This window comes from Mesoplodon mirus (genome assembly GCF_964341445.2).
Source record: "Mesoplodon mirus genome assembly, chromosome: 5".
Classification (NCBI taxonomy): domain Eukaryota; kingdom Metazoa; phylum Chordata; class Mammalia; order Artiodactyla; family Ziphiidae; genus Mesoplodon; species Mesoplodon mirus.
Genome location: NC_138980.1, coordinates 37,382,013 through 37,398,388, shown reverse-complemented (window position 1 = coordinate 37,398,388; position 16,376 = coordinate 37,382,013). Strand labels below are relative to the sequence as shown.

Genomic DNA, 16,376 nt, shown 5'->3' with positions numbered 1-16,376 from the left:
CGGTATCGACTGCAAAGCCCGGAGGAAGGTGCGTGGCAACGGGGGAGCGGGGACACGGGCGGCCGGAGCGGGATCAGACGGCCTTGGACACGGAAACAGAGCGTGGGAAGCAGGAGTGGGATGGAAGACCCTCACCCGTCCCCACTCGGTGCGATCCCCGGTCCCCAAGGGGAGGGTGCTGCTCCGGGGACAGTGGAAGACGCGATAAGCCCGGCGGCGAATTCCCATTGGTCCGCGGCCGACCAATGAGGAACGGCTAGGACTCCCGGCGGGGCGGGGCGAGACAGGGCAACCGTTGATAGAGATGGAAGGGACCCGCCTACCCAGCCTGGCTCTCAGGCCGAAAATGACCACCAGGGAGGGGATCGCCCAAGGTCTGCAATGCCCAGCACGGAGACCGCTGGCCCAGGAGGACTCTCGTCAATTCCGATATGACTTTGACCCGCGGAACCCTGAAAAAGGTGGGCTTGCCCCTCCCAGAGTTGATCCCCATCTCCCAAGCCCTGCCCTCTCATCAGCCCCTCCCACTTTCATGTCATTCTCCCAGGCCCCGCCCACTGCCTAGCCATCATTGTCTCAAGCCCTGCCCACCCCCAGTCTCGCCCACTTTCCCATCATTCTCCCTAGGCTCCGACCACTTCTCAGACAGCAACCTTCCAGGCCTTGCCCACTTTCCTACCCCACCCACTTTTCTACTTTTCTTCGTCCTGCACCATCCTCTCCCCCGGCTCTGCCCTTCTATTGTCTCCTATCTGAAATCCTCGGCCCTGCCCTGGGTTACACTTTTCCAGAACTCCCTGCCCCCTTCCCAGTCCAGGCCTTCGAACCATCCCCATCCTTAGTCTGAACTTCCCTGGGGACACCACAGCCTGAGGGTCTCTGAGCATTTTGTCTGAGCATTTAGGCCACGCCCATTTTGTTCCTCTCTCTACCTTCTTCCAGACCTCACCCACGCTTTCAAGACCTTACCCCAAATCAGTCAAGTCCCTTTATGGGATGGGGGCTCCTAGCTAACGGAGTCAGAGAGGCCTCAGTTTCCCCGGCCCCGGGGCCGTCCTCGGGAAGGCCACGACCCCTTGGCCATCTAATTACTGCCCTACAATGGGACCCCGCCCCTGCCCACCTTGGTCTTCACCATTCGGGCCAGCCTCTCCCTGCTGTGTCCGGCCCGACTCTCGAGCTCTAATCCCAGTCTGGGTGGGCGTGCCCACCCCTTTGCCCCCCACAGTCGATAAGCTTACCACATACTGTCTTGGACTTGCCCGAGCTGGTGGTCCGGTACCAGTGCCTGTGGCCGGGGGACCCGCGGAGAACACCCCCGTCCCATCTGCTGCCACACTGCTGGACCGCCAAGCTGATGGTGGCTTTGGATTTGTTCTGTCTGCTGCTGGGTGAGCCCCCTCCCCAGCGTCCTTGAGCGCCCCGCACCACCACCATGCGGACACCCAAGGGGCCGTGGAGGGGTCTGTCTTCCTGTCTTTATCTGAGGGTCGCTAGATTGGGGGCTGGCTGCCTGCCCTGGTGTGTGTACTTGGGCTGTGTGTCTTCACATCGGTGTGTTCATCAACATATTTCTGGGATGTCTGGGTCAATGTGTATCCGTGTGAATGGGGAAGATAGGGACTCTCCACAAGTGTGACTTTGTGTGTTTTCCTGTCTTCCTGGGTCTGGGTGCTGGGTGAGCATCTGGCTGTACATCTTTTTTTTTTTTTTTTTTTCAGTCTTTCACATGATTTTATTTGCTGCATGTCTCTTTGAGTTGTGGATCTGAGTCTATGTGTCTATAGTGGGGGAGGTATGTTTGTATTGTGTATCTCTGTGTATGTTTGACTGTGTGTATGTTGTGTGCAAGCCCCTGGGTCTATCCGTATGTCTGGGGCTGGTCTGTGTTGAATTTATATCCATGTGAATGAGTATGATTCTGTGTGTGTATGCTCATGCACACGTGTGTGTGCGTGTGTATGTGTGTGTCCCTTCGGGTCTCTGGGTTGCATGTTGTGTTGCTGTGTTGTGTGTTGTATTGGTTTTTTTTGGGGGGGTGTTCATTGTGGGTGACTCCTATGCATGCACTTGATCTATGGGAGCCTGTGACTATGCATCTGGGCTGGGGGTGGATCCAATGGTATTTGTGTAGCCAGGTGTGTGGGGGGGTCTATATGGGCCTATGTGTATTGTGGGTATATTGTTGCATCATATGTCTGTGTGTGTACATCTGAATCTGGGTGTCTGGGTCAGACTGTGTGGTTGTATTGTATAATTGTGCATGTCAGACCCTGTGTGTTTGGGAATCTGCGTGGCCTGAGCTTGCTTGGGGTCTAGATGTGTGGCTGGCATATACGAGGGCTGCCCCCCCTTTCACCAGTGGGCAGAGCTAGTGACCAAAACCTCCTCACTGGGGAGGAGAGGCCAGGCTGGGATACTAGCTTTGCCCTCCCAGCCCAGTAAGGGAGCTGGGGACTGTGGGAGGCTGGGTTCCAGCTGCCTGGCTCCACTAAACTTCAGTGGGTGACAGAATGACAGGGTCAAGACAGGGGAGGGAGGCCTGGGTGTAGGCTTTGAGGATGAGTGGGCCAGACAGAGAGCCTGCACCTGCTGGGGACAAGCCCCTTGGTCTGTCTGACTTCAGGATGGCGGTGTCACGTGAGGGGCCCTGGACGCTGCTCACACACAACTTTGCCACCAGTATCTCCCCTCCCAGCTCAATCAGCTACAGAGTCATGGATATAGACATGAACACATACACAGATCCCAGATACAAGCACACACACACACCAACACAACCCACACATCCAAGGACACAATGCATAATTGCTCTCTCTCTCTCTCTCTCACACACACACACACACACACACATCGCAGAGAGGAACACACACACTCAGACATGTACCCATGTGTACCACAAACGCCTATTCACACCACATACGCATGTCATAGACATAGATACCCATCAGCACACACACACATTCACACACAAAGACACGCAGAGCCACAATCATACACACATACATCAGGACACACACACACACAGAAAGAGCAAGCCCTTCCACGCTTATCCCCTCCTTATCTTACCCCCTCACCCACCTCATTCACAGGACCCCACCCGTGAATGGGTCCCTGGGGCTCTGGCCTCCTCTGGCCTCTTGGCCATACTGTCCTCTCTGCGCATGTCCCCATGTCCAGGCTGTGGAGATGCCGGGAGGACAGACTGGCCGGAAGGCCTAAGGAGGGTAAACCTCAGTTGACCCATCCATGAGTGGGGTCATCTCCACCCCCTGCAGTCAGTCTCCCCATCGTGCTGAGTGAGACCGGTTTGCTGGTACCCCACATCCAGGGCTTCTTTTGCAATGACACCACCATCCAATACCCCCGAGTGGCCCATTACATCATCGAAGACTCGGCACTCATAAAGATGGGCTTCTTCGTCTCCATCTTCACGGTAAGAGGGTGGCCACTTTCACCTCAGGCCATGGTGACACACCATGGGCAAGTTCAACTGTTTTTCTGGCAAAGTGGAAACCCCCACCCATTATAGATCTAAGGCAGGAGGAAGTACCACCTCTTTTCCTACTGAAATGGGAAATCTCACTGCTCGATGGCATAAAACGGCTAACCTTGAGGAAAAGGTTAGCCCCCCACTTTTGACATAATATAGAGGAAACACCTACCTCTCTGCCTTAGGTATGGAACAAGAAGTTCAGCCCCTGCCCCCCAGTGGACAGAGAAGCCCCATCCCTTATATGCAGAAGGCAGGAAGCAGTCCTGCCCCTTTTCTGGGGATCTGGGAAATCTCCCCCTTTCAAACATGGAACATCCTGCCTCTTTCTCCCAGTGTCAAGGGAAGTTCCATCATTTTCAGGCATTTGGGAGGAAGTCTATCCTTTTTTCCTGGTATAACAGGAAGCCCCACCCCTTTCAGATATGGGACAGGAAATCCTACCTATGTCTGACATAAACTAGGGAGATGACCCACCTCTTTTCCTGGTATAACAGGAAGTCCCGCCCCTTTCAGATATGGGACAGGAAATCCTACCTATGTCTGACATAACCTAGGGAGCTGCCCCGCCTCTTTTCCTGGTATAACAGGAAGTCCCGCCCCTTTCAGTTATGGGACACCCCCCCCCTTTTCTTGATGATATGGGAAGCCTTATCCCTTGGCTTAGGAAGTCCTGCCCATTTCAGGCACAAGGGTGGGAGAAGTCACCCATTTGTGTGTGTGTGGGACGGAATGAAAAGCCCCACCCCTTTGCCTGGTTTAGTGGGAAAGAACAGCCTCCCTTCCATATGAACCTGTCTGAGACAAAGGGTTGGGGTTTTTCTACTCTTGTTGCGCCCTCCGCCCTCAGCGGTGACCCCTCACCCCTCTGACACGGCCCCACAGATCAGCCTTGGAGAGTTGATTTGTGTCAAGCTCCTGCAGCTGAGCTCGCCAGCCTTCATGAGCAGCACTTACACGGTCATGATCTACAAGCAGCTGGGCACCTTCATTTTTGGCGGCCTGGCCAGCTGCTCCCCGACCAGCATTGCCAAGATGATCACAGGTCACCTGCGGCCCCACTTCCTGGCCGCATGCCTGCCCGACCCAGCCTCCTTTGACTGCGAGAGTGGCTACGTCACCAACTACACCTGCACAGGGCACCCCGAAGATGTCCTCAATGCCAGGCAAGTGGGCGGTCAGGGAGGGGAACCCAGGAAGCATCCCCACCCCACCCCAGCCCCAGCTGATGTCCACCCTGCCCCTGCCCATCCCCCAGGAAATCCTTCTATTCTGTGGACGCCTCCATCGGGATGTACTCCATGGTGTATTTGGTGGTGAGTGTTGGCCGGAGGTGGGCTGCACACCCGGCAAGGTCAGAAAATACTCCATTGTCCCCCCACCCGCCCCCACCCCATGCTTGGTGCCAGCAGTGCCAGGCACAGCTTCCATAGAGCTTGTGTGTTCCCCCAGAGTCAGGAGGGCAAGAACGGGGAGGGCCCATCTTCTCTTAAGACTCATTCAGCATCCCTGTCCCAGAACAGCAACTTCCAGAACCCTCTGTCTACCCCTCCCTGCAGCTGGAGAGGGCCCATGCCAGGCTGGGTCCATGCCCAGGGCTGGGCTCCACCAAGGGCAGGGGGAAGGGAAATCAGGCCCAGCTGAGGTGTAGCTCTAAGTTTTGGGTGATAAAGTGGCAGGAGGAGCAGGGCAGGGGGTGGGGGAAGCCCTGGGAAGGAGCTGATGACCCACAGGCATAGACTCGGCTGGCAGAAGCGGATCACACACATCGGAGCCAGCCCAGAGCACCCGGGCACCGTGGTGGGCAGACACAACGACACAGAAGCCCTGGCCACAGTGCACGGGATGCTACATGGCTGCCTTCACACCAGCAACGTTTTCTTCCTGAAAGGCAGCCCATTTGACTGCCAGCAGGCCCCCCCTTTTTTTAAAGACAAAGTAACAAAGTAACTACAGCCTCTTGTAGTGATAGCAGGGCTTAGGAGCTGGAATGTACATGCTCTATTCCCAGCCTCAACTGTGTGTGACATTGGGTGAGACAATGTCCTTGGGCCTCCATTTCCTCATCTGTAAAATGGTTGTGGAAATAGCACTTGCCTCCTAGGGTTGTGGTTTCATGAGTTAACACATAAATGAGCTGATACACTCAAAGTATTTAGAACAGGATCTGCCCTAAAGGTCACTATTATCATGAATAACAGGCAAAACAGACTCCCTCCGTCCCGGGGGAGGGGGGGTGGTTTGGGGGCTGGGTGCACGCCAACAATGCCAGGCGGTGCACAGACTGACCACACAGCTAGGAGTCAGGGCTTCCCCTGATTTTATGGACCGAATGGTCAATTTTGTGAACAGAATGTTCTGGGTCTCGGGGAATTCCCCCACCTCACGTGCGCATGTCTGATTTCTCCCCAAAACACACAACAGCCACTGTCCCGTTCTTCCTGCTCATCAATTTCACCTGATGTTTAAAGATGGGATTTTTTGTTTTGTTTTCTGTTTTTTTCTGTTTTCCATTTCAAAATCAAGAGCCCAAACTCTGCTTTTTGAGGGCCCCCTGATGAGGCCGACCTGCTTCGATTAGAGATCAGAAAGTGGCAGTGCCGGGTCACAGTATGAGCGTATCCAGAGGGTCTCGCCTGACTCTTGGGAAATCATTCACCATCTAACAATTCTCCCAATATTAATAGCATGATAAACCATCTTAAAATGATGGTTTTGGGGGCCACAGCCCCTACCCTCTTTAGAGGCTGAAATCCATTTCCATATAAAACTGACAGGTTCAGACAGGCCAGGGGGCACAAAAACGCATCCGCAGGGTGGAGCCCCTCTGGATACCTGTTCCCAGGGTTTCAAGGCGCTGCCCACCCGCCTTCCAGCTCTATGTACAGGCCAGTTCCTGGGGACAGAAAATCTGGCTCTTACGGCCCACCATCCAGCTCCTTTTCTTGTCCCTGGCTCTGTTCACTGGCTACATCCGGGTCTTGAACCATGGCACCACCCCTATGATGCCATCTTCGGATTCTTGCAGGGAGCTTTGATGGCTTTCTGGGTGGTAAGTGATGCCGTGGGACACCTGGGTACCAGGGAGGCTCTGTTGCCTGAGAGCCATTGGGTACAGCTGGCACTCCTCATCTCCCAGGAAGGGAGCCCAGGAGAGGCCAGACTGAAGAGGGAGCAGCCTTGGGGTGTAGGTGATGTCAGCCCACCCCAACCCCTCCCCACTTCATCCCTGCGGGCTTTCTACATCTTGGGCAATGCCAAGTCCCAGAAGCTCCAGGTGCTAGAAGACTACCCATCCCCTGCTCGCCACTTTCCTCCTCATTTCCCCTCTCTGTATTCCTCCCCTGAGGGCCCTCAGGGAACCCAAGGGATGCCCCGATGCAGAGAAAGATAGAGGGCACCCATTGCTCACCAGAGCCTGTGCTCTCCAGGGGGCTATCCCTTCCAAGGTGGGCTAATCCAGGGAGCCCCACCTCCCTGGAGCTCAGCCCTGACCCCAAATCAGCCCTGCCATGGTGGGGTGACACAGGAAGCCCCATTTTTCTGGGGCTGAACCCCAAATCAGCCCCTCCCAGCAGGGCCACTTCCACTTTTATGTTTTGATGATTCTTGATATATTAAATAATAAAATGCCAACACAGGGTTTATGAATTTTTGACAGATATTAACATGGGTTGATGGACTTCCTATTTCAATCCGGGAACCGGGTCTCGGGGATCAACCATAACAACATTTGATAACCACAGAAGTCTCAATCAGGTTTCTCGACCTTGGCTATTGCCATTGGCATTTGGGGCCAGATTATCCTTTGCTGCAGAGGCCAGCTGTGTGCACTGTAGGACACTGAGCAGCCTCCCTAGGCTCCACCCACTGGATGCCAATAACAGCCCCAAGTTGTAAAGATCAAAAATGACTCCAGACATTGTCAAGTTTCCCCTGTGTGTTGGGGGGGGGGAGAATCACCCCCAGCTGAGAATTTCTGCCTTAGGGGATTCTGCTGACCCCCAGGAGACTGTGCTCCATAATCATCTGACCTACTGAAGTCCCAGGATGCTGTACACGTTTAAATCACAGAGAGAGGAAGTAATTCACAGATGCTGGGGGGAGGGGGAGAGGGGTCACCCTCCTTTGTACTGTCTGATCCATCAGGAGTTTATTCTGGTGTCTCGTGTGACCTAAAGATCTAACTCGGTTGTTTTTTGTTTGTTTGTTTTTCTCAAATAATTAACAGGGTTTCTCAACCTTGAGCACTATGGACATTTGGACCAGATAATTCTTTGGGGGGAGGGGGAGACTGTCCTGTGCACCCTATAATGTTTAGCAACATCCACTCACTAGATGCCAGTAACACACACACACACACCCATCCAGGCATAACAACCAAAAACATCTCCAGACATTGCCAAGTGTCCCTGTGGGGCAGAATCTCTCCCTGTTGAGAACCACAAAATTGGAAGCCACTGGTGAGAGCGTGAGGTCCCAGCCCTTCAGCCGACCTGGCTAATCCCACCCCCACCCCGCAGTAGCCAGAAGCCATGGAGGAGGAGGGAGAGGCTTCCAGGGATGGCAGAGCTGGAGGCTGCCAGCAGAAAGTGGCCCCAAGAAGTCTGGCCTTCGCTTGTGGGGCAGCACAGGAAGTCTTGCCCAATATTACAATAATAATTGTAATACTAAGAGCTACAATTTATCGTTTACTCTGCGAGGGGAAACCGGGGCCATCTTGTTAACTGGGCCATCTTTGGACCCTCCCAACCGCCTAGAGGGTTCCTGACAGCCCCATCTTGCAGGAAATTCAGCCAGAGGGAAGCCAAGTGGCCTGTGCAAGGTCATATAGTAATAAATGCAAAGGCAGGGCGATGGATTGGAATAAATTATAACAATGGAGCAGAGAGGTGCCCATCTGGGGGGAGCAAGGCAGCCCGCCGGAAGCCCTCTATCCCCGCAGTATGTAATCCAGCTATAAGTCTTAATCTTTGATATTGACCCCAGGCAAGGCTGAGGGTGACCCCACCTGCGACAGACCCAAAGCCCAACCAAGGTGTCCAGGGGGAGCGCACAGTACCCCCCAAACCTCCATCAGCTTCCAAAAGCATCCGCAGTCAAACATGGAAGGGAAATCGTGGTTTTACTTACTACGCAGCTTCAAGACAAGTTCTGCAGAAACCGACCGCCCCCTCCTCCCAAAACTGTCGGCTACCTCGGAGCGGCCAGCTCGGCCCCACTAGGTGCCCTCCCGGTTAATGCGAGGGTTCTGGCGAACGAGAACTAAACGGAATGGGGAGGGAGGCTTGGGACGGAGAAACTGAGGCAGGGTCGTTCGGGGTGAGAGCGGAGAGAGGCAGAATCTCCCGGCTGCTTGTTTACCGGGCGCTCTCCCTCCCCCCGCCCAATCCCTGCAAAACCCGGGTCGCCAGGCCTGGCTGGGGGCGGGAGGGGTGGGATGGAGGAAGATGGTACTGTTGGTGCCTGAGAGGCCTCACCCCCCCACGGCCGGGGGTGGGGGGCGCACGGAGCCCGGCTCGCCCCAGCCCCTGCCCCCAGAGGTCTCCAGGCGGCAGGGGAGGGGTATCCGTCCATCCCCGCACCCTCCGTCCCGGGGCGGGACCGGGGGGCGGAGCGGGCCGGTGACCTGCAGTGACGCGAGCCCCGCCCGCTCATATAGAGGCGCCCCGGGAGCGCAGGGACCGTGCTTCGCCGCCGCCGCCGCCGCGTCCACCACCCGGCCCGCTGCCGCAGTTCCCAGCATCAGCACCAGCGCCGCCGCGTCCACCATCAGCGCCGCCGCCATGCGGGAGATCGTGCACCTGCAGGCCGGCCAGTGCGGCAACCAGATCGGAGCCAAGGTACGCGAGGGACCGGGCCTGGGGAGGCGGTCGAGAGATGCGGAGCGCGGTCCACCGAGCTCCGCAGAGCTCCTCCACCATGGGCCTTTTGGGGGACGGGCCCCCCCAGGAGGCCAGCACCCCAGGGACGGTGGGGGAGGGCGCGGGGGGCAGGGCCAAGCTGGGAACAAAGAGGCCCATGGGGGTGGGGCCCAGGCTTCTGTCCGCTTGCCACAGCTGGCCTCACAGCTGGCCCACTGTCCCCTCCACACGCACAAAGAGACCCGCCCCTCCCCACGGCAGCAGCCAGGGAGCGCTGACCCCAGCCCGGCGGTGGTGAGTCGGCTCCACCCCGCCCCCACCGCTCCTTTCTTGCTGCCTCATCCTCGTCCGCCCACTCTGCCTCTAGGTTCCACACTCACCTTGCCTGGGGGACAGGTGGCAGCTAGGGAGGTGAGTGGGGGTCCTGAGCCCAGAAGATGGAGGTGGGGCAGACCTGGCCACCGGCTCCACCTTCTTGGTCCTTACTACCGCCCTCCCCCCCCCCAGTTTTGGGAGGTGATCAGTGATGAGCATGGCATCGATCCCACTGGCACATACCATGGGGATAGTGACCTGCAGCTGGAGAGAATCAACGTGTACTACAATGAGGCCACAGGTAAGGGGCAGGGGGCACCTGCCAGAGTGGGGGTGGGGAGGGCCTGGGAGGGGACAGGATACTGGCTCCTGGGGCTGACCAAGCTGCTCTCCATCTGCTTCTCTGCAGGAGGAAATTACGTCCCCAGAGCTGTGCTGGTGGACCTCGAGCCGGGCACCATGGACTCTGTCCGCTCAGGTCCCTTCGGCCAGATCTTTCGTCCTGACAACTTTGTGTTTGGTGAGTCACCATCATGAGATACAGGCAGGGAAGCCCTCACTCCCCAGATTCTTTCACTTCCACATGCTTGGTGAAAATTCTTTTTAAAATTCTTCACCTAGCATCTAAACTCAGGAACCCAGAGGCCAGCGGGGAAAGCGGATACACAGGCCACTGTGGGAATCCAGGGGAGGCATCTGATACAACCAGGGGAGGTGCAGGGTAGGGAAGGCTTCCCGGAGAAAGTAGCATTTTAACTTAACAGTATGAACCTGAGCCAGACTGCGGTGTTCAAATCCCTGTTCTCCCACTTCATGCAGTCGACAAATACTTATTAGCACCTACTGCATACCAGGCCCTACTGTACCCCCTGGGAATATAGCCAAGAATAAAACAGATAAAGCTCTCTGCCCCCACCCCCAAGCTGACATCCTGGTGGAGGGAGCTGGGAAGATAAAGAAATGGGAAGAGAAGAGAAATAAATCAAACTCAGCCACTGCTTGAGTCATCTTGGTGATTTTGGACAGGCCCTTCAATCTCTCTGTGCCTGTCTCCTCATCTTTAAAACAGGGATTATACAAAAACTTACTTTTCAGGACTGTGAGACTTAAAGCCACTAACACATATAAAGAACTTAGAACAATGCCTAGCACAGAGGAAAAGATAACTAAGCATTTGATGTTTTGTTGTCATTTTTATTATCATTATCACTATTAATGTCTGCAGCCTGAAATGTGAATAGGATTAGGGCTGACCAAAGGGCAATGAAGGGAGGAAAGCTGTGTAAGACAGAGGAATCAGCATATGTGAAGACAGTGGGCACATTTGCAGTCCTCAGATTGAACGGGCCTGCACACTCTGAACAACCGTGTAGGAAACATTTCCTGGTACATCTAGGTCAAGCTAAATGCACATCCCCACCTGACCTCAGGCCCCAGCCTCCCCCTCCCCGAGCGCCTCTCCTCCTAGTACACAGTAGTTTAGTCTGGAGTCTAGGGATTGACAGGACAAGCTATGTGACCTTGGAGGAGTGACTTCCCCTCCCTGGTCTGTGCAAAGATTCAAAAGATGTGAGGGATTCTAGGATGATTATGGGTGGCTCCAGTCGGGCCAAAAGATTCTGTGGCCTCTGGTAGGTGAGGCAGGGGAGTGGTAGAAAAGTGTGGACTCAGGAGCCAGACCACCCAGTTCAAATCCTATTCTCTCAGAGCAGGTGACATTGAACAGAGACCTGAAGAGTCAGTCAGGGGAGTACCTGGGGGTGGAGCATTCCAGGCAGAGGGCACAGCACAGGCAAAGGCCCTGGGGCAGGACCAGGCCTGGTGTGTTGGAGGAACAGTGAGGAGGCCCATGTGGCTGGAGCAGAGTGAGCGAGGGGGAGAGAGGGAGGAGGGGAGGGCAGGGAGGGGACGGTGCAGGTCGTGCAGGGCCTTGTAGGCTGTAGGGAGGATTTGGGCTTTTATCCCAGGGAGGTGGGAGTCCTGGAGGGCTGTGGATGGAGAAGGGACAGGACCTGACTCAGGTGCTCACCGGTGCCCTCTGGCTGCTGCAAGGAGAACAGACTGGGGGGAGGCTGTGGGAGGACCAAGGCAGAAGCGACTGTACTGATCCAGATGTGCAATGAGGGGGCCAGACCAGGATGGAAGCAGAGGAGGGGGTAAGAAGAAATGTTACCTGCTCACAAAAATACCAGCCAATATTCTAATCCTAATCCTTGTCCTCTCGAGCTTGCATTCCCCAGTGAAATTACAGACAATAAACATGATTAATTAAAAAAAAAAACAGGTTTATCACTTCTGCAGAGGGTAACAAAGTCCTAAAGAAGGGGAAAGAGGCAACCATGTAGGTATCTGAAGGAACAGCATTCCAGGCAGAGGGAACAGCATATGCAAAGGCCCTGAGGCAGGACTGTGCACCGGTGTGTGGCAGGGACAGGAAGGAGGCCTGTGTGCTTGGGGCAGAGTGAACGAGGGGGAGAGAGGGAGGAGGGGAGGGCAAGGAGGGGACGGGGCAGGTCATTCAGGGCCTTGTGGGCCGAAGGGAGGACTTAGGGTTTTACTGAAAGATGAAAGAACTGGGGTGATTTTGAGCTAAGGCAGAACATGATTTAGGTTTTATCAGAATCCTTCTGGCTGCTGGGTGAAGGGAAGCAAGGATGGAACCCAAGAGAACAATTCATAATAATAATAATAACAATAATAATAATGATTTTGTTATTATTATTCAACTACTAGGATGGCTGGGAGTGGGGTGGAGGGTGGGCTTTCCCCATATCAGCCTGGGTGTCCCCTCCCCTTCCCTCTTCAGGCCAGTCTGGAGCCGGCAACAACTGGGCCAAGGGCCACTACACAGAGGGTGCCGAGCTGGTGGACGCGGTCCTGGACGTGGTCCGGAAGGAAGCCGAGAGCTGTGACTGCTTACAGGGCTTCCAGCTGACCCACTCGCTGGGCGGGGGCACGGGGTCTGGGATGGGCACCCTCCTCATCAGCAAGATCCGCGAGGAGTTCCCAGACCGCATCATGAACACCTTCAGCGTGGTGCCGTCACCCAAGGTGTCGGACACGGTGGTGGAGCCCTACAACGCCACCCTGTCCGTGCACCAGCTGGTGGAGAACACGGACGAAACCTACTGCATCGACAACGAGGCGCTGTACGACATCTGCTTCCGCACCCTGAAGCTGACCACGCCCACCTACGGGGACCTCAACCACCTGGTGTCGGCCACCATGAGCGGGGTCACCACGTGCCTGCGCTTCCCGGGCCAGCTCAACGCCGACCTGCGCAAGCTGGCCGTGAACATGGTGCCCTTCCCGCGCCTGCACTTCTTCATGCCCGGCTTCGCGCCGCTGACCAGCCGGGGCAGCCAGCAGTACCGCGCGCTGACGGTGCCCGAGCTCACCCAGCAGATGTTCGACGCCAAGAACATGATGGCAGCCTGTGATCCCCGCCACGGCCGCTACCTGACCGTGGCCGCTGTGTTCCGGGGCCGCATGTCCATGAAGGAGGTGGATGAGCAGATGCTCAGCGTGCAGAGCAAAAACAGCAGCTACTTCGTGGAGTGGATCCCCAACAACGTGAAGACGGCCGTGTGCGACATCCCACCCCGCGGCCTGAAGATGGCCGCCACCTTCATCGGCAACAGCACGGCCATCCAGGAGCTGTTCAAGCGCATCTCGGAGCAGTTCACGGCCATGTTCCGGCGCAAGGCTTTCCTGCACTGGTACACGGGCGAGGGCATGGACGAGATGGAGTTCACCGAGGCCGAGAGCAACATGAACGACCTGGTGTCCGAGTACCAGCAGTACCAGGACGCCACGGCCGAGGAGGGGGAGTTTGAGGAGGAGGCCGAGGAGGAGGTGGCCTAGGGCCGCCTCCATCACTTCACATCAGCACCCTGCTAGGAGGCTGACCTTTGACCCCCCAAGAACCCCCTGCTTCACCTCCCAGCCTGACTCCCCTCTGACCCTACAAACTTGCACCTCTTCCCCGGCCAACCTTTGACCCCTGAGCCCCACTTTATCTCTGACCCCCCTTGAACTCTCCCACCTTGGACACCCCCATGAGCCCTGCTTCACTTCTGACCCTACAAGCCCCATCTTTAACTCCATGATCCCTCCTTCACCCCTGACCTCTCCACCCTTGACCTCCCCACGAGCCCCATTGCACCCCTCAGACCTAGAAGCCCTGGTTTACTTCAACCCCTCCCTCTGAGTCTCTCCCTTCATCTCTGAACTTGCCTCACCTTTGACCCCACAAGTCCCACCCGCCCTCTGAACTGACCACCTTTCTGGCTTCCGTGACCCCCTATTTCCTTCCTGAATTCACTCTGGTCAGATCCCGCCGACCGTGGTTTTCCAGGGGTGCTGCTGGGGGAGAAAGAAGCCCTGGAGCATGTGGGCAAGAGAGGCTGCTCCCCGACCCTCCCCCCGCCTCACCCTCAATAAATTAATTGTCCTGCCGTGTTTCTGCCGTGTGTACTTTTCATCATCCTGTGGGAAGGTCACGTGAGGGCTCCTCCCTATGGGATGGAGGTGGGTGCTGAAGGAATTTCTAGTCTGGGGGTGGGGAGAGGGCACAGATTTCAGAGTCAGACAGACCAGGCTACGCCACTAACTAACCCTCTGGTGTTGAGCAAGATGCTGGCCCACTCTGAGCCTCGATTGGCTCACCTGTAAAATGGGCTCACATGTTTTCCCCCCATGCGCCACCTCAAGGATGTTTGTAAGGACTCAAGGGCACAGTACCCGGCACTGGGTGGGTTCTTAGCGATGGAGATGCTGCCACTCTCTGTGGGGCATCTTGCGAGAATGGAAAGCTGGAGCGGGGAGTCTCTAGGGAAGGAAGCTGGGGAGATGGCAGCTGGGGGTAGTGCCCGAGGGGCAGTCGTGCCAGAGTCACTGACGTGTGAAGCACTTTGATGGCCTGGCACATGCCTTAATCTCATAAACCTCACACCAACCCTGTAAGATCTGAAATTTTAGGGAATTCCCTGGCGATCCAGTGGTTAGGACTCCTCACTTTCACTGCAGAGGGCGCAGGTTCGATCCCCGGTCGGGGAGCTAAGGTCCCACAATCTGCACAGCGTGGCCAAAAAACAAAGATCTGAGCTTTTAGAGAGACAAAGTATGTAAGTTAGCTCTTGCTGAGTAACAAATTAGCCACCCCCCAAACAATGTAGGGGCTTAAAACAACAGCAGTTACTTATTTTTGCTCCCAACTCTGCAATTTGGGCAGGGCTTGGCAAGGCAGCTCATCGGTGCTCCCTGTGGCATCAGCTAGAGAATCCTGCTGGAGGATGAGGGATCTCCTTTCAAGGTGGCTCACTCACATGACTGCCAAGTTGATGCCTCCGGGCTCAGCAGGGGCAGGTAGAAGGAGGGTGTCAGTACCTCTCCATAGTCTGCTTGGGCTTCCTCACAGCATGGTGGCTGGGTTCTCCAGGGGCAAACATCCTAAGAGAGCAAGGCAGAATTCATTGCATTTTTCTGACTTAACTTTAGAAATTGCTTGGTGTCCTGAGGACTTCTAATTGAGGTGTTCACAAAGCCCTGTTTAGGTTCAAGGGGAAGGACTACAGACCACACCTCTTGAGGGTAGAGTGGCAAGATTCTAGAAGAGCATGTGGGATGGAAGATACAGCTATGGCCAGCTATGGAAATTACAATTTGCCCCACAAAGTATCTTGTCCATGGTCCCATGACTATGAAGTGGTGACTTGGTATTCAAATGCTGACAGTTTAAGTCTAGAACTCTGATTGCATTTTATCAGCCAGGGTTCAGTGCAGGGACCATTCTAGACATATCAAGCAGAAAGGGATTGTATACAAGGATTTAGGAGCTTACAACATCGTTGGAGGGACTGAGAGAGGGGGCTATAGGTCAGTGCTTAAACTTTAGTGTGCAAAAGAGTCACCAGGGCAGCTTTGCAAGAACACAGCTTCCTGAGTTCCACCGTACAGTTTCTGATTCAATGGTGGGGGGAAGGAGGGGAGACTCAGCATTTTTAACAAGCTCCCAGGTAATGCTGATAATGCTGCCTATGGGACCACCTTTTGAGTAGCCCTGGAATAAGTTGGAACATCACCCTGGGAGCTGCTTCTCTCCACAGTGGAGAATCAGGAGGCTGCCACCGGAACTGTTGAGCTCAGAAACACTGCCCAACACCCACAAACCCACAGAGATAGGTCCGCCAGAGTGCTGAACAAAAATTAATTAAAATGAATTTTAAATAATTTTAAATAATTAAACACACACACAGAGTTCTGCTTCACTTCTACCTTCCAAATCTCTCATGAGCGTTTCTCATTGGTAGAACCTAATCTGTATCCAGAACCAGAGCTGCAAAGAAGTCTGGGAAATGTAGTTCTCCCCTCCCCCAGCTTCTGGTACAGAGAAAGGCCAACAAGGAGCGAGACAGAGAGGAAAGAAGAGATACTGAGAGCCAATTAACTTTTTCCACCAGGCTCTTTGCTGGACCACCAGCCCCCTCCCTGGGTCCCACTTCAGCCAGGAGGAAGGAGAAACATAGGGAAGGCAACCTGCGAAATCCAGCCTGCAGCCACCGTCATCTCAGCAGGCCCAGCCCAGCACTGGGCGGTGGGACAGAAAGACGACGAACTAGGCAGTGAGCTTGGCTGTCTTTATTATCCCAAACCTAATGTGGCCCCAGAAGAACTCCCTATTCTGCCCAACTAAATCCCCTTCG

General features: G+C 55.3%; 1 protein-coding gene across 3 annotated transcripts; it reads left to right on the top strand.

The window, feature by feature from the left end:
* Positions 1-9,161: 9,161 nt before the first annotated feature.
* TUBB4A (tubulin beta 4A class IVa) lies at positions 9,162-14,118 on the top strand. Of its 3 annotated transcripts, XM_082620710.1 has the most exons (5): positions 9,173-9,336; positions 9,725-9,768; positions 9,865-9,973; positions 10,082-10,192; positions 12,479-14,118. In XM_082620710.1, exons 4-5 carry the CDS (start codon positions 10,132-10,134, stop codon positions 13,534-13,536), a joined length of 1,119 nt encoding a protein of 372 aa, XP_082476836.1. In that variant the 5' UTR covers positions 9,173-9,336; positions 9,725-9,768; positions 9,865-9,973; positions 10,082-10,131; the 3' UTR covers positions 13,537-14,118. The 3 variants fall into 3 exon arrangements, with proteins under 3 accessions (XP_082476835.1, XP_082476837.1, XP_082476836.1); XM_082620711.1 differs by lacking the exon at positions 9,725-9,768 and having other exon boundaries at positions 9,164-9,336; XM_082620709.1 differs by lacking the exon at positions 9,725-9,768 and having other exon boundaries at positions 9,162-9,336; positions 9,865-10,192.
* Positions 14,119-16,376: the final 2,258 nt, after the last annotated feature.

Coding starts and splice junctions, on each gene's coding strand:
- TUBB4A (XM_082620709.1), top strand. CDS start 9,280: ATGCGGGAGATCGTGCACCTGCAGGCCGGCCAGTGCGGCAACCAGATC. Junction 9,337..9,864: donor GCAACCAGATCGGAGCCAAG/GTACGCGAGGGA, acceptor CCCCCCCCCCAG/TTTTGGGAGGTGATCAGTGA. Junction 10,193..12,478: donor TCCTGACAACTTTGTGTTTG/GTGAGTCACCAT, acceptor TTCCCTCTTCAG/GCCAGTCTGGAGCCGGCAAC.